Here is a 23,947-nt window from a genome sequence, read left to right as displayed (position 1 = left end):
ATGTGGAATATAAATAAAAAAAAAGCTTCTGTACTTGCTAAAAAGAGGTGAAAAATTGAATACTGTAGACATTAAGAATATGACTGAATATTGTAAAGCAATTATCAAAAATATAATTATATATACACTAGTAATTAGGACTGTATAATTAACAGTGTCATTACTAAGAATTTAAATGAATACCATACTGTGATTACTAAGAGTATAAGTGAATACTGTACAATAATTTTTAATGCACAATTATATTAAATATTACAGTACAGCCTGCACCAAATATTACATTACAGCCTGCACTAAATACAGTGGACCCCCGCCTTACGAATGCATCGCGTTACGTTAAATCCGCCATACGAAGCATTTGAACGCAAAAATTTTGCCTCGCCTCACGATAAAAAACTCGCCTTACGTGATTCGCCCAGGACGCGTCCCACGTGTGGCCTCAGTGCTAGTGTTTACAAGCCAGCCAGCGAGGTCGCATCTGCTCATACATTCGGTACATTTCACATTATCCCAGTGTTTTTAGCACTTGTAACTGCAAAGTAAGTCACCATGGACCCCAAGAAAACTTCTAGTGCCATCCCTGTGGTAAAAAGGGCGAGAATTAGTATGGAATTGAAAAAAGAGATTAAGGAAATATGTGCAAAGTGGGTTGAACTGCAAACCTTTATGGATGAAAATCACCCTAACACAGCTACTGCAAGCCGTGTTGGCAACCTGTACAATGATAATGTTATGGCCCATTTTAGGAAAGTCTTAAAGGAACGGGAGGTACAGAGTTCTATGGACAGATTTGTTGTGCGACAGAGGTCCAGTGACTCTCAAGCTGGTCCTAGTGGCATTAAAAGAAGAAGGGAAGTAACCCCGGAAAAGGATTTGCTATCTCAAGTCCTAATGGAAGGGGATTCCCCTTCTAAACAATAGCTCACACTCTCCCCTCCTCCCATCCCATCAATCACCAGATCTTCAATAAAGGTAAGTGTCATGTATTCTATTCTTAGTAGAGTAGTAATTGTGCATGTCTTCTTCAGTTTGTGTGTATTAAAATTAATATTTCATGTGGTAAAAAAAAATTTTTTTTGGGGTGTCAGGAACGGATTAATTTGATTTCCATTATTTCTTATGGGGAAAATTAATTCGGCTAACGATAATTTTGGCTTACGATGAGCTCTCAAGAACGGATTAATATCGTAAGGCGGGGGTCCACTATATTACATTACAGCCTGCACTACTGGTAAATGTTAATCTTCTAATTGATCAATTTGTTTATAATTAATATTTACTTAAGATGCAGACTGATACATCTGTATCACCACTACTCTTTCCACTGTGATAAATTTGCAAGTAAACATTCAAAACTAGCTATGGTAGAGCATCAGCAGTTAAGAACACTTACGGTAAGAATAAGAGCATCCACTTGGTCTTCCTTGGAACTCCTTCAACAGTCTCTTACTCTTCTTTCTTGAGAGATGTATTAATAGAAGATTAATTATTTCTAATCTCAGCTTGGCAGGATGTGATGACATGATTTCTCCAAAAATAGCAAGCAGAGTTGGGTGTGGGTATGTATTAAATATAAAAAAACTAATGAACACCATAAATAAATAAAACAAAAAACCATGAATTTTTTTTACAATACCGGTAAGTTCTCCCAGCAACGGTCAACACGTACTTTTAAGGTGGCATAAGCGTCCCTGTATTACAGGGTAGAAGGAGCATTAAACAAACATTATTAGGTAGTTAAAGTCGGCTTCCTTTCTCCAGAGGATGTGCAAGAAGCCTCTTCTCAGAATACAATACACTGTATACATATACATAACTTCTTATATTTTTCATAACTTGGCTTGGTTAGAGCAACTTACGTTGATTGCTAAAAAGCTAGAGGAAAGCTTTTCTAAGTGTTTTCTGATCCAGAACACTTTCAAAAGTTTATCACAGTTTTAGCAAGAATATCTTCATATAACTAAAGCTTTTCCATAGAATCACATGTCTCCGTATATAATAAAACAACAGGCCGTGAATGTGGGGGAAGGACTAAGGAACAGAAATCTCACAAATCACTAGTCTGGGTCTTACATTTACTTGTAGCTGTCATAACAGCACTACAAGTTTCCACATATTGCTTATACAGTGCAAGAACAGTTGGAGGACGAGGGATCTGCACCGGAAGTATTCCCTTGGTTTCACCCCCTCCGCTCAGCACCCCTTCCAATATCTGTCCAATCATTTTGGATTTAGCCGGAGAGCCTATTTCCCTTTCCAATAGCTGGCACCAATGAGCACGAACATCATCTGCCGTTGCCTTGTCTTCTTCAACACCACAAGCACCTAACTGTGTTAAAGCTGGTATAATCAGTGAAGTCACATTTCCGTGAATTTCCCCAACTTGTTGCTCTTCTCCATTAAGAAATGTCTCTATTAGATGTTCATTTAGAGCCAATAAGCATGTACGTCTACACTTCCAGAGCACTCTTCTATCCAACGTTTTTTTGGTACCAGATGGTGGTCGTTCTTTCAACTCTGTGTGAAATCGACAAGCTCGGAGCAAGAGAGGTAGAGCACGTTCTAAATGACCTTTCTCATACTGACGATACCCGAAAACTAAGTGCCATGCACAGTCAATTAGAGTGCGGTAATGGCGTCGCCAACCACGGTACTCTGGCCCTTCAGTACGTTGGTGCTGCTCACGAAGCTGATGCAAGTATTGTGCAGCTTCCTGTGCTACTCTTTCTATTACAGGTGTGCGCTCATTTACAGTCTGTGCTACTTGTAAGACTACCTCACATCCATACCACCGCAAAAGAGAACCTATATTTTGGTTATTTCGTATGAGGTAGACTCCAAAGTCTAAAATAGAAGGTTCACTGTAGGGATTACTCTCAGGATTTACATCAGCAAAACTCTGAAGACGTACAAATTCATTAATCAAGATAGTATTCAACAGAGCCCCACGTTCTCTTTGTAATGTACTTTCATCTTTCTTGGCAAGAGCATCAAGAATGGTCTGAGTGAGCATTGTTTGAACCTCGGTGAAAAAACTTGCTTCATCAGCTTCTTGAACACAAATAATATCAGGAGAGTTGGGTGCTGTAACTGGTACTAATGGCATATTATTATCCCATGAGCTACTGCCACTTTGCTGATACTGCAATCCCACAGCAGGGTCCTTTCCTTGGTCACTTTTCTCCTGTTTAGTATCCCACTCCTCTAACTCTCTCATAAAAGCTAAATTGTCATTCTTGACATACTCCTGTAAGTCAATAGCAATGTTGGCCATCATAGTTTCCATGTTTTCTGGAGCTTGAGGAAAGAGTGTGTTATAGCGACTCTCATCAATGTAGAGAAGGCAGTATGCACTTGCATTATTCTGCCCACCAACACTATCCTGCAAAAGTTCCTCCCAGTTAGAATCTACAACCTGTATGTCATTGAATTTCTTCCATGTTTTATGTACATTATCAAATGTATAAACCCAGTAGTGGCCCCCTGAGGCCTGCCCTTCATGAACTACAACAGCATGCAACCTATATGGTATCCTTTTCAGGAAGGGTTCATCATACATTTGATACAGCTGTTGCTCGAGCTCAGCAATACATCGACGGAGCTCTGCAACTTGCAAGTTTATATCCTGAAGCCAACGTGAAAGACAAGACTGCAAAATGGACAATTCTGAAGAAGTTATGTTTCGTGGTGCTGGAGGCAGTATCCTCATTCTTTTGGATGGGGATGGCATCTGCTGAGGTTCCTCATCAGCTTCCCTCTCGTTTGAGCCAAGGCTATTAGATAATGATTCTTCCTTTACTATTATATTGTTTGCTACTAGTTCCTCTTTTAATATCAAATTATTCATAATAGTTTCACCTTTAATTAATATGCTCGATTTGTTTTTTTCCATGCCATTTTCCTGTAAACGTTCTTTCTTAACTTCTGGGGCATCAGCCATTTCAACATCATTTTCACAGGCTTCAACCCCATCCACTTCCATCATAGATGGAGATGGAACAGAATTAGCCTCTGCTTCCGATGCTGGGCTAAGGCCAGTGTGTGCAAAATCTAATGTATATTTAAGAATGTCACCAATTGGATATTTTGCTTTACCAGTACCATACTTTAGATATCTATCAAGTGTCTTTGTTAGACTATTCAATTCCCCCTTCAACTTAGCAACTTTTATGTGTTTTTCTTTTATAATTTTCTTATTAATTTCCATATAGCGGTCCATATACAAGATTTCTGGAAATTCAAATTTATTGTGAACTTTCTCAGCTCTTTTCTTCTCATGTGAATATTCATATCTAGACAAAGAAAATATTAAAACAGGTGGCAACATCTTAAACCAGGTTTCCTGTTGCACAGGTTCAACAACATCCCCAAGTGTGTTGGGCATACAGCTAGCCATTGAAGCCAGAATACTGTCATGTATATCTTCATAGTTCATTACATGGAGAGGATACTGACCAAAAGCTTCCTGTTTAGGACCTTCATCATCATCACAGATTTCCTTTTTTGATTGACCATAGAAAAGCTTCATGATTGGATTGTCAAAGTCAGCATCCTTTGAGACATGACACCCTGAACTCTCCTTTTCAACCCCCTGCCTCCGTAGTAGTTGTTGAAATTCCTCTTCAAGTCTCTCTAAAAGCTTATGAGTGAACTCACAGACATCTTGCTGAGCATTTTTTCTCATTTCTTGCCCTTGAAATATATGAACTGCATGAGTAGGGTCAATATACTTCCTATTTGAGCCAATCATTAAAGCAAAAAGTTTACGTAAAGCTGGAACAAGCTGCCGAGAGGATTTTTGTGTTTCCTCCATTTGCTCGTCAACATCCCCATTTTGAGAGTAATTGAGGATCAAGTCTCTAAACACTGGTATGTGAAAGAGAGGCTGTATAACAACATTAAACCAGCACGAGTTGCCAATATTTTTAAGGCCCACAGGAACTCCAGGCTGTCGTTTACGTTCCTGAGGATTCAAAAGGTCAATGGTAGCCTGAGGCTGAGATTCCTTTAGGCTAGCTTCCAAGGCTCGAGAAACCTCTTGATCCTCAGCTGAAACACCCTGCAGTGTGGTAGTGCCCTGCTGGTCCTGAAGACTGAGTGCAATTGCCTTCTGCAAGTCATCGTTCTCATCACAAGACAAGTCGATCGTGGGTATATCCTTATTCGCAGGTGGCTCCTGTGGAAGCAGATGATCACCCGGACCTGCTGTGGGCTTGGGAGGTTCAGATCCCAGTGTGATGGATGGAGGCATGGCGGCCTCCAGGGGGGGCACAATGTCACTCTCACCGGTCTTGTCCCGCGCCACCCCACACATGGGACACCTGCCTCACACCTCACCAAGCCACAAAACTGAAGGCTACTTCATTGAAAGATAAATAGTCCTAGCACCTTTACTAAACTGAGTTTCATATTCCTCAAACTAAAATCCACATAAAAACCAAACATTATTAACTCTGTGTAATGTTATCTTTCATTATACAATGTACACACTTCACAATTTCTGAATACATTTACATCATTAAACACTGCACAGTCTTCAAGTCTATACTGTGACTTCTATTTTGATTTCACTACTTGAACTATTCCATCTATCAAATTGTCTGAAGCAATTTTCCAGATTTAGAACATATTAGGAGTCAATTTCCATGATTTTTTATATAAATTTCTGAAAAATAAAAAAAAAAACCTTTAGCACAAACAAAAATACACATACTACACATTAGTCATTTTAATTACAATGAATGCTATATATAAAACAATATTTCACATAAAAATATATACAGTGTTGTTTGTATGACACATGGAAAACTTGCCATTACAGTCTTCATAAAATAATTAATAAAATTGTTTCAGACCTTATTCTTCATGTGAGGCAACACAAGGCTAGATTACTTCCATGAAAAAACCAAGTTAACTGTTAATGATGGAGTGAATATGGAGGTTTCACTTCATATTGGGAATAAACATGTTTGACTTGTGTTGTCCATATATAAATGTGCAATGGTTATAACAGAGAATTTAAAAAATAAGAAAATGCATAAATTTCCAAATTATTATACGGTATTCCTAAAAAACTTTAAAACATACGAGTCATTCAGGCCTGCTTAAGTTTTACAAATTACATATAGCTCAAATAAGAAAAAGAAGTTGTAGTCAAGGTTGCTTTATAACACTATCATACATACAACAGAGTACAGGAAAATGGCAGCAAAATCGATCAATAACTTGTTGTTATAGCCCTTGGGAAACTAGGTACATAATTATAGAGCATAAGAATATCCTCTCAGGTGAAAGATGACCAAGTAGCCTTGTTTGACACACTTACATATACAGCACAGTACTTTCACTAAATAACATAGTGTGTATTATAACATCATATATACTAATGAGTCATACCAGCATAGCAATATGGTAGCACATAACACCAAGAGGTCAAAAAATTCCACTTGTAGTTTCCTGTCAATGGATAAAAATAAAATATACTGAATGTTCCTGACATTATGGGTAACTTTTCAAGATGTTATCATTATTAAATGGAGAAAAATTACATTATTTCAATCGCATTTTGTCAAATATTTCTGCATGGAAATGAAGTTATTTATTTAAATTAGACACCAATAAATTTAGAAATTAGTCAGAATATTTATATACTGTACAGCACTGTACAATATGCATGTGTAGTACACAATAATTTATTTGAACTTACAGAAAACTTATGCTCATGGTATCCCATCTTCACTCTAACAAACAGGTACTATACACATATTTTAAATTTTCCATTAATTTTCTATAAATTTTATTTAATTTTACTTGAATATTCTGGCAATATTCACAAAGCAAAACTTGATTGTATCCCCTGACATTCCTTTTTCTTTTCTTGGTTTACAACTGTAGTCTCTTGCTCTTACTGATGCTTCTGAGAAATCTCCTTAACCCTTTGACTGTTTCGGTCATATATATATGTCTCACGAGCCAATGTGTTTGACGTATATATACTCAAAAATTCTAGCGGCTTCAAATCAAGCAGGAGAAAGCTGGTAGGCCCACATGTTAGAGAATGGGTCTGTGTGGTCAGTGTGTGCAGTATAAAAAAAATCCTGCAGCAAGCAGTCATAAAGAGAGAGAAAAAAAAAACTCCGACCGTGTTTTTGGATTAAAACGCCAACTTTGAGGTGTATCTTCACATAGTTTTTATGGTTATATTCTCGTGTTCATAGTCACATTTGATAGAATGGAAAACATACTATAGAAATGGAGGTGATTTTGACTGATTTCACTATGAAAACGACCTTGAAATGGAGCTCAAAGTAAGGGAAATGTTTGATTTTTGCCGATGTTCAAGAGTAAACAAATGATATCATTGTCCAATAAATGTCTAACTAGCCATTTTAATATGCAGTCATGAATGGGGTGACATTATTTATACAATTATTATAATATTGCTTTAGTCTGCATAACAGTAAATCTTCTATTTTTTGTTTGTAATAAAGTTGGTAGAATTACCGACAATATGTAAAGTAAAGGGACACAAGTGCAACTAATGTGACATTTATTGTGGCAACGTTTCGCTCTCCAGGAGCTTTATCAAGCCATTACAAACAATACATGGACACAGAGGGTATATAAAGGCTCAGAGTGAGGTGAATACTAGTGAGGTACCATTTCGATGTTCACTAGTGGTAGTAGTAGTAGTAGTAGTAGTAGTGGTAGTGACAAAAGCAATACAATATGGTAGAGCAATTAATTCGTACATGAGTAAAAGGATATAAAAGCTATTACTTGGGTAACATAAAAATAGGTTGGACAAATATAAACTGGAATGAGGCAGCTTGTTTCAGTGTTCACTCTCTGTGCTTTGTGTAGTATTACAGGAGAGACTATGTGATGGCAGGGTTTACTGTTTTCAGGAGGATTCTTGCTAAGACTTCGGAGATGGTGAAGCTGCCGTTGTTTTGTTTAATTGTATTCGAAACAGCGATCAGTGCTGATTCAAGGCACTTGCGTGTGCGGAAATTAGTTTCTTTTATCACTAATTGGGCGTCTCTGAATTTCATAAGATGATTGGTGGAATTTCGGTGTTGTACACAGGCGTTGTTTAAGTTGTCGTTCCTACATGCGTATATGTGTTCATTGAGGCGGGTGTCGAGGTTTCTTGCTGTTTCACCTACGTAGATCTTGTCACAGCCTCCACAGGGTATAGTGTAAACTCCTGCATTGACTGGTTCGTGGTGCTTGGGTTTTGTCCTGGTTAGATCCTTTATTGAAGTGGTAGAAGCGATGGCGACTCTGGTGTTAGCTTGTGAAAGTACTTTTGAGACGTTTAGTGCAACCTGGCTGTTGGGAAGAATTATAACTTTGTTGGGAGCGGTGTTGATGCGTGGAGAATTGATGATCTGAAGAGCTCTTTTCTTGCAGTCTTTGATGAAAAAAGAAGGAAATTGTAACTCAGTGAATGTTTGGTGAATGTAAGTACATTCCTCGTCAAGAAACTCAGGACTACAAATTCGGTATGCTCTTAGGAAAAACCCGATGATGATGCCTCTTTTGGTCTTGGTATCTTGACTGGAATAGAAGTGTGTGAGATCATTTTTATTGGTGGGTTTCCGATAAACTTGAAATCTTAGGTTGTTGTCTACTTTGTGAATGAGGACGTCGAGGAAAGGTAGCTTGTCATTGGACTCTTCTTCTAGTGTAAACTGAATCGCTGGTTCAACTGCGTTGAGCCTTGCCTGAAGATCTCGTACATCAAAACGTTTTGGAGTTATTACGAGGACATCGTCCACGTAACGTAACCAAGTGACACTTGAAGGGATGATGTTGGCGAAGTGTTCGGACTCTAGGTGTTCCATGTATAAGTTGGCTAGGACGGCACGTATTGGGGACCCCATTCCCATGCCGTAGGTTTGTTTGTAGAGCTTGTTATTGAAGAAAAAACAGTTGAAGTTAACACAGAGTTCAATCAAGTCAACAAAATCTCCGGGAGGTAAAGGAAGATTAAGGTCCTGGTTGACTTTACGTCGTAGAACCTCGATGGCTTTTTTGGTAGGTACTTTTGTGAAGAGGGAAGTCACATCCAAACTGCTTAGTTTCTTGTTACGGATGGAGAGGTTACGGATGCGGTTGAGAAGGTCGCCTGAGTGTTTAAGATGAGCGGGGCTGATGGTCCCCAGAAGGCAGGAAAGATGTTTGGCAAGAACTCCGGCTAGTTTGTGTGGACCACTGCCTATTCCTGACGTGATTGGTCTGAGAGGAATATTGTGTTTATGGGTCTTGGGTAAACCATACATGTGTGCTGGTTTAGGGTTGCTTGGTAACAAGTACAGAAGTTTCTTCCCTTCTCTAGTGCGTTTGAGTATTTGTCTGGTTTTGTATAGAAAGTCTTTGGTGAGCGTCTCCCACTGTTGAGTGCTGATGGGTTCGTATGTAGATTGATCATTCAAAAGGTCCATCATTTTAGTGTTGTAGTCACTGGTGTTGAGTATGACGACTCCACCTCCTTAGTCGGCGGTGGTGACGATAATGTTGGGGTCGTTGGCGAGGTCCTTAAGGGCAGTGATGTATCTTCTAGGAAGATTAGAAGAAGAAGGTTCACATAAAGCTGCAGTGAGAAGGCTCAACGCAGTTGAACCAGCGATTCAGTTTACACTAGAAGAAGAGTCCAATGACAAGCTACCTTTCCTCGACGTCCTCATTCACAAAGTAGACAACAACCTAAGATTTCAAGTTTATCGGAAACCCACCAATAAAAATGATCTCACACACTTCTATTCCAGTCAAGATACCAAGACCAAAAGAGGCATCATCATCGGGTTTTTCCTAAGAGCATACCGAATTTGTAGTCCTGAGTTTCTTGACGAGGAATGTACTTACATTCACCAAACATTCACTGAGTTACAATTTCCTTCTTTTTTCATCAAAGACTGCAAGAAAAGAGCTCTTCAGATCATCAATTCTCCACGCATCAACACCGCTCCCAACAAAGTTATAATTCTTCCCAACAGCCAGGTTGCACTAAACGTCTCAAAAGTACTTTCACAAGCTAACACCAGAGTCGCCATCGCTTCTACCACTTCAATAAAGGATCTAACCAGGACAAAACCCAAGCACCACGAACCAGTCAATGCAGGAGTTTACACTATACCCTGTGGAGGCTGTGACAAGATCTACGTAGGTGAAACAGCAAGAAACCTCGACACCCGCCTCAATGAACACATATACGCATGTAGGAACGACAACTTAAACAACGCCTGTGTACAACACCGAAATTCCACCAATCATCTTATGAAATTCAGAGACGCCCAATTAGTGATAAAAGAAACTAATTTCCGCACACGCAAGTGCCTTGAATCAGCACTGATCGCTGTTTCGAATACAATTAAACAAAACAACGGCAGCTTCACCATCTCCGAAGTCTTAGCAAGAATCCTCCTGAAAACAGTAAACCCTGCCATCACATAGTCTCTCCTGTAATACTACACAAAGCACAGAGAGTGAACACTGAAACAAGCTGCCTCATTCCAGTTTATATTTGTCCAACCTATTTTTATGTTACCCAAGTAATAGCTTTTATATCCTTTTACTCATGTACGAATTAATTGCTCTACCATATTGTATTGCTTTTGTCACTACCACTACTACTACTACTACTACTACTACCACTAGTGAACATCGAAATGGTACCTCACTAGTATTCACCTCACTCTGAGCCTTTATATACCCTCTGTGTCCATGTATTGTTTGTAATGGCTTGATAAAGCTCCTGGAGAGCGAAACGTTGCCACAATAAATGTCACATTAGTTGCACTTGTGTCGTTTTACTTTACATATTTTTTGTTTGAATAAAAATTCAAAATAGAAAGCAAGAGTAATATCAGAGGGGCCTGGAGACATGACTGATGAACAAAGAAAATGTTATTTTAGAGCCAGGAATATCTGCATTGTTCATTCTGGACCCTATTTTGAAATTGGCATATTTTTTAATTTGCGTGAAATTGGCCAAATTTCTGACCACTTTACTGGGTAATTGAAATTGGTAAATGGGCAGTTTCTTGTAATCATTCGACAGAACAAATGGAGTTCTAAAGAAACAGCTATGAGTTTCATCGACTGGAACAATGGAATCAGCGGAAAATAGGGCTCAAAGTGGGTGAAATCACAGATTCGTAAATATCGCCGAGGTCGTTAACTTTAAAAGAGCGTAATTCCGGAAGGTTTCCATCAAATTTCATACTTTTTGTGTCATTACCATCAGGAAAAGATTCTCTATCATTTCATAAGAAAAATTAATTTTCTTTTTTTTTTCAAATATTTTTTGACACCAGGAGACACCTCAAGATTTGGGATTGTGACAGTCAAAGGGTTAACTATTTTTGGCGGCCACGATTTTCATGAAATCCGACTTTCGGCAACTTTTTTCATTAAAATATAGCCTTGCAGTTTGTGATTGGCCTTGTGATTCGTCCGTTCTACGGGACATGTCCATGCAGCCGTAAGTGGCCAGGCGTACACGAAGGCTCCCACGCAACATTCATAGAGTCAGTGTGGCATGATTTGTGGGCGAGTGAACATCATCCCACAGGTTCATATGATACATTTCATAATAATCCATTGTTTTTTGTGCTTGCAACTACTAAATAAGCCACCACACACCCAAAGAAAGCTCATATGCCAGTCCTTTAGTAAAGAAGGAAAGAAACATGATAGAATTCAAGAAAAAACTTGTAGCAAAGTACCAAAGTGGAGGAGGAAGAGAGAGGGGAGAATGTGCCTTCTTCAGTAATTCTACGACATGTACGATACTAAAGCAGCAGGTATCGATAAAGGTTATAGCGCCAGCCACCAACAAAGTGCAGCATTAACAGTAAGTTAAGCAATAGAAAAATGACACAAAGGTAACTCTCTAATGTTGTTGGAGGTGTACAGGGCCACTGAACATATGCTGCCTTGCTATCTTCCACCACCCTAAAATCTCTGCCAGCATCTTCTCCATCAAACTAATTAAATTAACATCCCCTCCAAGGTAAGTGTAAATATTTCTTATTTATAAAGTGTAAATATCTCTTATTTATGAATTATGTACAATGGACCCCCGACCAATGAAGGCATCGTCTAACGATAAATTCGACTAACAAAGCGTTTGAGCGTAAAAATTTTGGCCCGACCAACATGATTCGCCCCGAACACGTCCATGTGTCCCGTCTGGCCTGAGTGCACCTTAGCTGCCCTGCCTTCAGTTAGTGTGCCAGTGTTTACAAGCCAGAACAGTCGCATCCACGCATACACTCAGTACATTTTGTCTTATTCCAGTGTTTTAAGTGCTTGTAACTGCAAAATAAACCACCATGGGCCCCAAGAAAGCGTCTAGTGCCAACCCTGTGAAGACCTGTTTGCGCGCTCTCTAGAATTGAAGCAAGATGCCCTCCATCGAGCAACTTTACCAACAGCTTAAGGAAGAACTGAGGTTGGCGAATATGGAAATTCGGCGACTGACCGAGGAAAACAAAAAGATTCGGAGTAGGCCTCCTGTTTTGAGTCCTCAGGTCAAGAAGGGAAACTGGTCAGTGGCTGGACAGCAGGGAAAGAAGTTGACGATCAAGAAGACGAATGGAAAGGTAGAAACGATGAAGAAGAAAGAGACTGCTGTGGAAACTGTTGTGGAAACATCCAATACATTCTCAGTGCTACCCGACGAATGTGAGTTGACTACTGGGAACGACACGACGAAAGACATTAAGGAAGGTAAGAATATTGTTGTTGTTGGGGATAGCCAAGTTAGGTATATGGATAGGGCGTTCTGTTTGAAGGACAGGAGTAGGAGACAGAGAGTTTGCTTTCCTGGGGCTGGGATGGAGGATATTGTTAGCCGTCTGGATGACATCATGAGAGGTAATGGGAGCAATCCTATTATCTCAGTGCTGGAGGCAACGATGTTGGCAGACGTAGGAGTGAGGACCTGATTAGCAGGTATAGGTCAGCAATAGAAATAATTAGAAGTAAGGGTGGGAACCCTCTCATATGTGGTATTTTGCCAAGGAGGGGAGTTGGAAATGAATGGTTGTCCAGGGCAATTGGTGGCTGGACAAATACTGTAAGGAAAATGCGGTAACATTCATAGACAACTGGGACCTCTTCTATGGCAGAAATGACATGTATGCTAGGGACGGGATTCACTTATCTAGGTGTGGGGTGGGAGCACTGGCAACTGCAGTGGAGGGAGCAGTTAGGACTTTAAACTAGGAATAGTTAGTGGTATGGGTTTTGGCAGGAAAACAGTGAAGTCCCAGTGTAGTAATATTACGAGTTCTAGGGGAACTAGTAATAATAAGAACGAGATAGATATTGAAAAGCCAGGGACCTTGGGTGATAAGGACAGTAATAGGTTTAGTAGAAAAATAGAAATGAGCAGGAAGGGTAAAGAGAAAGGAGAGTCTTTCAATGTTTATTATGCTAATTGCCGTAGTGCTAGGAATAAGATGGACGAGTTGAGATTAGTTGCTAGTGTAGGTAACATTGATGTATTTGCCTTAACTGAGACGTGGTTTAATTCAAAAAGTCGGGACATGCCTGCGGAATGTCATATTCAGGGTTTTAAATTGTTCCAAGAAGATAGAAGTATTGGGAGGGGGGGTGGGGTGGCATTGTATGTCCGAGATCGCTTGAACTGTTGCATAAAAACGGGTATTAAGTCTGAAGTAACACATACAGAGTCTGTTTGGATAGAATTTTCAGAGGGTCATGAAAAACTGATTTTAGGAGTGATATACCGTCCCCCAAACTTAGATAGGGACCAAGGGAAACTACTATGGGAGGAAATTGTTAAGGCCACAAGGCACGATAATGTAGTAATTCTAGGAGACTTTAACTTTAGTCATGTTGATTGGAATTTCTTGACTGGGAATTTAGAATCATACGACTTCTTAGAAGTATTTCAGGATTGTTTTTTGAAGCAGTTTGTGACAGAACCTACAAGGGGAAATAGCCTGCTTGACTTAGTTATGTCAAACAATGAATCCCTTGTTAATAATTTAGAAATTTCAGAGGAACTGGGTGCTAGCGACCACAAATCAATTACATTTAGCATTGAATGGAAGTACGATAGTAGCGATAATTCAGTAACAGTCCCAGATTTTCGCTTAGCAGATTACGATGGGCTTAGAGAACACTTATCATCTGTTGACTGGGGTAACGAAGAGAGCTATCAATATGACAGTTTTCTGAACACTATACATGCTGCTCAAGGAGCGTTTATCCCATATAAAGAAATTAGATCAAATAGAAATGACCCAAAATGGATGAATAATAGGCTCAAGTATCTACTAGGGCATAAGAAAGGAATTTATAGGCGTAGCAAAAGAGGTGAGGGTCATCTTATGAATCAGTATATTGACATTAAGAGGGACATTAAAAAGGGGATAAGAAAAGCTAAAAGGGACTATGAAATTAAAGTTGCTAGGGATTCTAAAACTAACCCAAAAAGTTTTTTCCAGGTCTATAGAACAAAAGTTAGAGATAAGATAGGTCCCCTTAAAAATAACTATGGGCACCTTACTGACAAAGAGAATGAAATGTGCTTGATTTTAAATAATTATTTTCTCTCAGTTTTTACACAGGAAGACACTAACAATATTCCAGTAATTAATTTTTACAGTGGGCTAGAAGAAGATAAATTATGTAACATCACAGTCACTAGTGAGATGGTTGTGAAGCAGATAGACAGACTGAAGCAAAATAAGTCGCCGGGTCCTGATGAGGTTTTTTCAAGGGTTCTTAAGGAATGCAAAATGGAACTCTGTGAACCATTAACTAATATTTTTAATTTATCTCTTCAAACAGGTGTAGTGTCTGATATGTGGAAGATGGCTAATGTAATTCCTATTTTTAAAACAGGGGACAAGTCGTTACCGTCAAATTATCGCCCAATAAGCCTGACCTCAATTGTAGGCAAATTACTAGAGTCAATTATAGCTGAGATTATAAGAAGCCATCTCGATAAGCATAGCTTGATTAATGATACTCAGCATGGATTCACAAGAGGCCGGTCTTGTCTAACTAATTTATTAACTTTCTTCAGTAAAGCTTTTGAGGCTGTTGACCACAATAAAGAATTTGATATTATTTACTTAGATTTTAGTAAGGCTTTTGATAGAGTTCCGCACCATAGACTGTTAAAGAAAGTGGCAGCTCATGGCATTGGGGGAAAAGTGCTCTCGTGGATCGAGTCATGGCTCACTGACAGGAAGCAGAGAGTGTCCATAAATGGGGTTAAGTCCGAGTGGGGATCTGTAACAAGTGGCGTTCCACAGGGATCAGTCTTGGGCCCGTTGTTGTTTATAATATATATCAATGATCTTGATGAGGGAATTACTAGTGATATGAGCAAATTCGCCGATGACACAAAGATAGGTAGGATAATTGATTCAAACGTAGATGTTATGGAACTTCAGGAGGATTTAAACAAACTCCATTCTTGGTCAGAAAAGTGGCAGATGCAGTTCAATGTAGATAAATGCAAGGTTCTGAAGCTTGGGAGTGCCCATAATCCTAGTACTTATAAGTTAAATGATGTAGAACTTAGCCATACAGATTGCGAAAAGGACTTGGGGGTTATGGTGAGCAGCAACCTTAAACCAAGACAGCAATGCCTAAGCGTACGTAATAAGGCAAATAGATTACTGGGATTTATATCAAGAAGTGTAAGCAACAGAAGTCCAGAGGTCATACTGCAGCTTTATACATCATTAGTAAGGCCTCACCTAGATTATGCAGCTCAGTTCTGGTCTCCGTATTACAAAATGGACATAAATTCGTTAGAAAATATTCAGCGTAGGATGACTAAATTAATACATAGCATTAGAAATCTTCCTTATGAAGAAAGATTGAAGACTCTTAAGTTACATTCACTTGTTAGACGAAGAATGAGGGGAGACCTGATCGAAGTGTATAAGTGGAAGATAGGTATTAATAAAGGGGATATTAATAAGGTCTTGAGGATGTCTCTCCAAGAGAGAACCCGCAGTAATGGATTTAAATTAGATAAGTTTAGATTTAGAAAGGACATAGGAAAGTATTGGTTTGGAAATAGGGTAGTTGATGAGTGGAACAGTCTACCTAGTTGGGTTATTGAGGCTGGGACTTTGGGTAGTTTCAAATCTAGGTTGGATAAGTACATGAGTGGGAGGGGTTGGATTTGAGTGGGACTTTCACATCAGAGCTTATTTCTTGGGTGGCATTGAAAATTGGGCAAATGTTTTGTTAGTGGGATGAATTGTAAAGGACCTGCCTAGTATGGGCCAGCAGGCCTCCTGCAGTGTTCCTCCTTTCTTATGTTCTTATGTTAAAAAGGGTGAGAATTACAATTGAAATGAAGAAAGAGATCATCGCAAAGTATGAAACTTGAGTGCGTGTCTCTGAGCTGGCCAGGTTGAATAACAAACCCCAATCAACCATCGCTACTATCTTGGCCAACAGAAAGGCAATCAAGAAAGCTGTTGTTGCGAAAGGTGCAAGTTAGTTTTTGAAACACAGATGGCTTGTACTCGAAGATGTTGAGAGACTGTTATTGGTGTGGATAAACAAAAAACAGATATCAGGAGCCAGCATCTCTCAAGTGATCATATGTGAAAAGGCAAGGCAGTTGCATGACAATTTAATTAAAAAAATGCCTGCAACTAGTGGTGATTTGAGTGAATTTAACGCCAGCAAAGGTTGGTTTGAGATATTTAAGAATTGTAGTGGTATACATAGTGTGATAAGGCATGGTGAGGCTGCCAGTTCAGACCAAACAGCTACTGAAAAATATGTGCAGGAATTCAAGAGTACATAGAGGCTGAAGGACTGAAACCCCAACAAGTGTTAGTGACAAAACAGGCCTGTTCTGGAAGAAAATGCCAAACAGGACCTACATTGCACAGGAGGAAAAAGCACTGCCAGGACACAAGCCTATGAAAGACAGGCTAACCTTACTGTTGTGTAGTAATGCTAGTGGGGATTGTAAAGTGAAGCCTCTACTCGTGTATCACTCTGAAACTCCCAGAGGGTTCAGGAAAAACAATGTCCTCAAGGCTAATTTGTGTGTGATGTGGAGGGCAAACAGTAAGGCATGGGTCACTAGGGACTTTTTCTATGACAGGTTTCACCATATGTTTGGCCCAACTGTGAAAAATTACCTCCTGGAAAATAAATTGGAGCTTAAGTGCCTCCTGGTATTAGACAATGCTCCTGGTCATCCTTCAGACTTGCCAGAGCGAATGTCGGGGGGCTTGAGCTTCATAAAAGTGAGGTTTTTGCCTCCTAATACCACTCCTCTCCTGCAGCCCATGGACCAGCAGGTCATTTCAAACTTCAAAAAACTCTACACAAAAGCTATATTTCAAAAGTGCTCGGAAGTGACCTCAGACACTCGATTGATCCTAAGTGAGTTTTGGAAAGATCACTTTAGTATCCTTAATTGCATAAACCTTATAGGTAAGGCAGGGAGGGAGTGACTAAGAGGACCTTGAACTCTGCTTGGAGGAAACTGTGGCCAGAATGTGTAGAAGAGAGGGATTTTGAAGGGTTTGGGGCTAACCCTGAGAAGCCTATGCCAGTTATGGAATCTATTGTGGCATTGGGGAAGTCCTTGGGGTTGGAGGTTAGTGGGAAGGATGTGGAAGAGTTGGTGGAGGACGACGATGAAGAACCACTGATGAGCTGCAAGAGTATCTGCAATAGCAAGAGGCCACAACTGAGGAAATTGCTTCAGAGGAGGGGAGAGAGAAATTGAGTAAGTTGCTTTCTTCAAAGATTAACCCTTTGACTGTCGCGGCCGTATATATACGTCTTACGAGGTACCGTGTTTGACGTATATATACTCATAAATTCTAGCAGCTTCAAATCAAGCAGGAGAAAGCTGGTAGGCCCACATGTGAGAGAATGGGTCTGTGTGGTCAGTGTGCACCGTATAAAAAAAATCCTGGAGCACGCAGTGCATAATGAGAAAAAAAACTCTGTTTTTTTTTAATTAAAATGCCGAATTTGTGGTCTATTTTCGTACAGTATTTATGGTTGTATTCTCGTTTTCTTGGTCTCATTTGATAGAATGGAAAATATATTATAGAAATAGAGGTGATTTTGATTGATTTTACTGTAAAAGGATCCTGGAAATGGAGCTCAAAGTACGGGAAATGCTTGATTTTTGCCGATGTTCAAAAGTAAACAAATGATGTCATTGTCCAATAAATGTCCAACTAGCCATTCTAATATGCAGTCATGAATGGGTTGATGTTATTTATACAATTATTACAGTATTGCAGTAGTCTGCATAACAGTAAATCTTCTATTTTTTGTTTGAATAAAAATTCAAAATAGAAAGCATGAGTAATATCACAAGGGCCTGGAGACATGACTGATGAACAAAGAAAATGTTATTTTAGAGCCAGGAATGTCTGCATTGTTCATTCTGGTCCTTATTTTGAAATTGTCATATTTTTTAATTTTCGTGAAATTGGCCAAATTGCAAATTTCTGACCACGTTATTGGGTAGTTGAAATCGGTAAATGGGCAGTTTCTTGTACTCAATCGATAGAAAAAATGGAGTTCTAAAGAAATAGCTATGAGTTTGGTCGACTGGAACAATGGAATTAGCCGAAAATATGGCTAAAAGTGGGTGAAATCGCCGATTTGTAAATATATCCGAGGTTGCTAACTTCGCGAGAGCATAATTCCGTCAGTTTTCCATCAAATTTCGTTTTTTTTGGTGTCATTACAATTGGGAAAAGATTCTCTATCATTTCATAAAAAATATTTTTTTTTTTTTTTTAAATTTTGCGACACCAGGAGACACCTCAGGATTGGGGGTTGCAACAGTCAAGGGGTTAAGGAAATTTGTGCTAGGTGGGTTGACGTCCAAACCTTTATGGATGAAAATCACCCTAATACAGCTATTGCAAGCCGTGCTGGTGACTATAACAATGACAATGTTGTGGCCCATTTTAGGAAAATCTTAAAGGAATGCGAGGTACAGAGCTCTATGGACAGATTTTTGGTGCGACAGAGATCCAGCGACTCTCAAGCAGGTTCTAGTGGCATTAAAAAACAAAAAAGGGAAGTAACCCCGGAAAAAGATTTGCTACCTCAAGTCCACATGGAAGGGGATTCCGCTTCCAAAAAATAATAACGTCCATCATCTCCCCTCCTCCCATCCCATCACTGCATCCTAAATAGAGGAGTCATTTATTCTTCATTACACAATATACATATGTATACATGTATTGTGCATCTATCTTTCTGTTTGTGTGTAGGAAAATGTATATTTCATGTGGTAAAAATACAGGTCTCCCTCAACATTCACGTTTTCAACTTTCACGGGCTTCACACATTCGAGAATTCCCAACCGCCAAATTCCCAGCCACCAAATTCCCAGTCGCCAAATCATATTTAAGTTTCCCGCCACCTGCGAGTCCCTACTACCCTCCCTCCGACCCCCGCAACTGGCAGCCAGCCCTCCCACCACTCAGTGTGGTGAGTGTTTTGTTTGTTCATTATTTGCTATTAAACTACAGTATAAATAATGTAAACCCATTCATGACTGTATATTGGAATGGCTATTCGGACAGGTATTAGACGGTGACATCATGTGTTTACTCTTGAACACTGCAAAGAATTAAACATTTCTGCTACAGCTAATAATAACAATAATAATAATAATAATAATAATAATAATAATAATAATAATAATAATAATAATAATAATAATAATAAATATGATATAATTGAAGAAGGAAATTGTACAAAAATACGAGGGAGTGGTTGACACATCGTCAGTGTGACTTTGTTTATGCTGGAGTGAACATTAGTCTCCCTGCTCTTCCAAACATTTCACAATAATTCATTGTGTTTGCTGCTTGTAGATTGAGTGTGACTGGAGTGGTAGAGGCAGTGATTGAGGCAATGGTATTTAATAACATACATGTTAATAATAATACATGTTATTAATAATATGTACTATTATTATTTATAACATATATGTTATTAAATACCACTGCCTCAACTGCTGAATTATTGTGAAATGTTTGGAAGAGCAGAGAGACTAATGTTCACTCCAGCATAAACAAAGTCACACTGACGATGTGTCAACCACTCCCTCGTATTTTTGTACAATTTCCTTCTTCAATTATATCGTATTTATTATTATTATTATTATTATTATTATTATTATTATTATTATTATTATTATTATTATTATTATTATTATTATTATTACTATTGTTATTATTAGCAATAGCAGAAATGTTCGATTCTTTGCTGTGTTCAAGAGTAAACACATGATGACACCGTCTAATACCTTTCCTAATAGCCATTCCAATATGCAGTCATGAATGGGTTTACATTATTTATTCTGTAGTTTAATAGCAAATAATGAACAAACAAAACACTCACCACACTGAGTGGTGGGAGGGCTGGCTGCCAGTTGCGGGGGTCGGAGGGAGGGTAGTAGGGACTCGCAGTGGTGGAGGCATTGATGGAGGCAGTGGTGGAGGCAGTGGTGGAGTCTGTGGTATTTAATAACATACATGTTATTAACATACATGTTATTAAATAACATACGTTATTAAAGCATAACATGTATATATTTAGTACAATTTATGATGTTTCATGTATTTTATGATTATTCATGGTTCAACAAGTTAAGGAAGCAGTATTGTAATATATTTCCCTACAATATATTGGGGCACCAAACATTCACGGTTTTTCAACATTCGCGAGGCTCTTGATCCCCTAGCCCTCGCGAATGTTGAGGGAGACCTGTACTGTTTTTTCATACTTTTGGGTGTCTTGAACGGATTAATTTGATTTCCATTATTTCTTATGGGAAAAATTAATTCAACTAACGATAATTTCATCTAACGATGAACTCTGGAACGGATTAATATCGTTAGTCGAGGGTCCATTCTAATGTACAACGTGCACAGAGTACAGTAGAACCTCTACTTGTGAGTTTAATCTGTTCCATGACCTTGCTCGCAACTGGATTTGCTCGTTTGCAGAGTCAGTTTTCCTCATTTAAATTAACTGAAATGCAATTAATCCATTCCAGTGGAATTCTGTACTTCAATAATTTCGCTAATATCAACTCTACAGCTTATTTATCTATCTCACCTCATCTAATATGACATAATAAACAATATAAATAACATAGAAACCTGGTATATACTCTAAAATGATAAAATATGTCATTCATGTAGTGGTGTGGGCAGTGTCGGCGGTGGATGAGAGTTTGTCTGGACACCGGGCAAAATACTTCATGAATAATTTCGCTAATATTATCTATACGGCTTATTTATCTATCACAGTTCATCTAGTATGACATAACAAACAATATGAATAACATAGAAACATGATACATACTCTAGAATGAATAAAATATGTCATTCATGTAGTGGTATGGGCGGTGTCGGAGGTGGAGGAGAGTTTGTCTGGAGACCGGGCAAAATACTTCATGAATAATTTCGCTAACATCATCTATACGGCTTATTTATATATCACAGTTCATCTAATATGACATAACAGACAATATAAATAACACAGAAACTTGATATATATTCTAGAATGAATAAAATAATATGTCATTATGTAACAGGTGGAGGCGGCCACAACCGCTCCCAAAGCAAAGGTTGGTTTGAGAGATTTAAGAACAGTATTGGCATACACAGTGTGGTAAGGCATGGTGAGGCTGCCAGTTCTGACAACAAGGCGGCTGAAAAATATGTGCATGAATTCCAGGAGTACATAGAGGCTGAAGGACTGAAACCTGAACAAGTGTTCAATTGTGACGAAACAGGCCTCTTTTGGAAGAAAATGCCAAAGAGGACCTACATTACTCAGGAAGAAAAGGCACTGCCAGGACACAACCCTATGAAAGACAGGCTGATGCTAATGTTCTGTGCTAATGCTAGTGGGGATTTCAAAGTGAAGCCATTACTAGTGTACCATTCCGAAAATCTCAGAGTGTTCAGGAAAAACAATGTTATGAAAAGGAAATTGTGTGTGTTTTGGAAATCTAATAGTAATTCATGGGTCATGAGGGAAATTTTCGTTGAGTGGTTCAATGTAGTGTTTGGCCCTAGTGTGAAGAATTACCTCCTGGAAAAGAAATTGGATCTCAAGTGCCTGCTAGTAATGGACAATGCACCTGCTCCTCCTCCAAACTTGGATGACCTAATTTTCGAGGAGTTTGGGTTCATCACAGTAAAGTTCTTGCCCCCGAATACCACTCCTCTCCTCCAGCCCATGGACCAGCAGGTCATTGCAAACTTTAAAAAACTCTATACCAAAGCAATGTTTCACAGGTGCTTGACTGTGACCACAGACACTCACTTGACCCTAAGGGAATTTTTGAGAGAACACTTCAGCATCCTCCATTGCATAACCCTTATAGGTATGGCTTGGGAGGGAGTGACTACCAGGACTTTGAACTCTGCCTGGAGAAAATTGAGGCCAGATTGTGTCGACAAGAGGGATTTTGAAGGGTGTGGGACTGACCCTGATGAGCCTATGTCTGTTGTAAAATCAATTGTGGCACTGGGGAGTTCCATGGGGTTGGATGTGAGTTTGGAGGATATGGAAGAATTGGTGGAAGACCACAACGAAGAGCTCACCACTGAGGAGCTGCAAGAGCTTCAGCAGGAACAGCAACAGATCGCAGCTCAGAATCTTGCTGCAGAGGAGGAAGAGAGATGGAAGATGGTGCCTTCTTCAGAAATTAGAGAGATTTTTGCTATGCGGGGTAAGATGGAAAGATTTATGGAGAAACATCACCCTGACAAGGTTGTTGCAAGCCATGTTGGCAACATGTACAGTGACAAAGTCTTGGCCCATTTTAGGGAAGTTTTAAAGAACATAAGAACATAAGAATGGAGGAACACTGCAGAAGGCCTACTGGCCCATGCGAGGCAGGTCCTTATCAAAACGACCTCTACCTAAAGCTACCCAAGAAATAACTCCCGTACCCAATGACACCATTCAAACCCAGCCCCTCCCATTCATATATTTGTCCAGTCTCTTCTTAAAGCTACCCAAGGTCCTAGCCTCTATCACCCCACTGGGAAGACTGTTCCACGCATCTACAACTCTGTTAGAAAACCAGTACTTACCTCCTGTATAGAGTCAGAAAACTTAAGCGGGAGAATAACGACACTATACACCAATGCTTCACACGGGATGGGAAAATTCTTGTTAGGAAAACAAATGTAGGTCAACTATACACAATCACGAACGAGAATGATCTATCACGATTTCTCAGGGATGCTAATCTTACAGAGAATAACTAAACAATGTCCAACTTAAAAGCCTACGTAGTGTAGTGTATGTTTTGCTCCATTATTGTTCAAATTTCATTGTACAATCTCTTAGTAATTAAATAATCAACTACCTCATTTTGTGATTTTACTAGTAAGCATAAGTCACCTTAAGTAATTTTCTTATTTACTATTGTTTGCTTAAACATTAGCTGAATTGATACTTTCTCTGTCCATATTACTACCTCATATTTTTTTAAATACTGTCAATTGATATTACTTACTAAAATTAATAATTATCATTTTTACTATAATTTCAATTTACTCTTAACATTTTTGACATTTAATAACCATTACTTGTCTAATTACCTTTACCTGTTTTAATACCACATTTACTATCTTAGAGTACTCTTAATTACCTTGTACTGCCATATAACCTCTAGTATAACTACCAGTGCAATATTGAATGAAATAAACATTACTTTTTCACTTTTTTTTGTAATCATTATTACTTACTAAAATTTTATTAAACACCATATTTACTACCAGTCAATTTTACTTTTGTACATTAAACATTATTTTATACTTCCCATAACATTTTGTTGCCAAATTTTCAAGTTTGTATATTCAACTCCAACCTTTATATTATCCTTTGTACCTGTGTACCTGTCTAC

General features: G+C 38.8%; 2 protein-coding genes across 6 annotated transcripts in view; both read right to left on the bottom strand.

Moving 5' to 3' along the window:
* The window catches only part of LOC128687663 (eukaryotic translation initiation factor 2-alpha kinase 1-like), a 337,432-nt gene that overhangs the window by 250,413 nt on the left and 63,072 nt on the right, over positions 1–23,947 (bottom strand). Inside the window, exons 1-2 of one of the 5 annotated variants that reach the window (XM_070087463.1) lie at positions 1,670–1,836; positions 1,394–1,458 (exon numbers count right to left, since the gene is read on the bottom strand). The exons of 3 other annotated variants lie outside the window; for them this stretch is intronic. The gene's annotated coding sequence lies outside the window, so the exon portion shown is untranslated. Of the gene's footprint in view, positions 1–1,393; positions 1,837–23,947 lie in introns of those variants that run through there. One more of the 5 variants, XM_070087458.1, reaches the window with a different exon arrangement.
* Positions 1,991–23,947, bottom strand: part of LOC128687506 (ubiquitin carboxyl-terminal hydrolase 25-like) — an 84,954-nt gene continuing 62,997 nt past the window's right edge. Inside the window, exon 2 of the mRNA XM_053774998.2 lies at positions 1,991–5,665. Within this exon, the coding sequence (XP_053630973.1) occupies positions 2,048–5,314 (3,267 nt within the window). The 5' untranslated portion in view covers positions 5,315–5,665 and the 3' untranslated portion in view covers positions 1,991–2,047. The remainder of the gene's footprint in view (positions 5,666–23,947) is intronic.

Source organism: Cherax quadricarinatus, chromosome 2 (assembly GCF_038502225.1).
Source record: "Cherax quadricarinatus isolate ZL_2023a chromosome 2, ASM3850222v1, whole genome shotgun sequence".
In the NCBI taxonomy this organism is placed as follows: domain Eukaryota; kingdom Metazoa; phylum Arthropoda; class Malacostraca; order Decapoda; family Parastacidae; genus Cherax; species Cherax quadricarinatus.
This window is presented reverse-complemented; position numbering and strand designations above follow the sequence as displayed.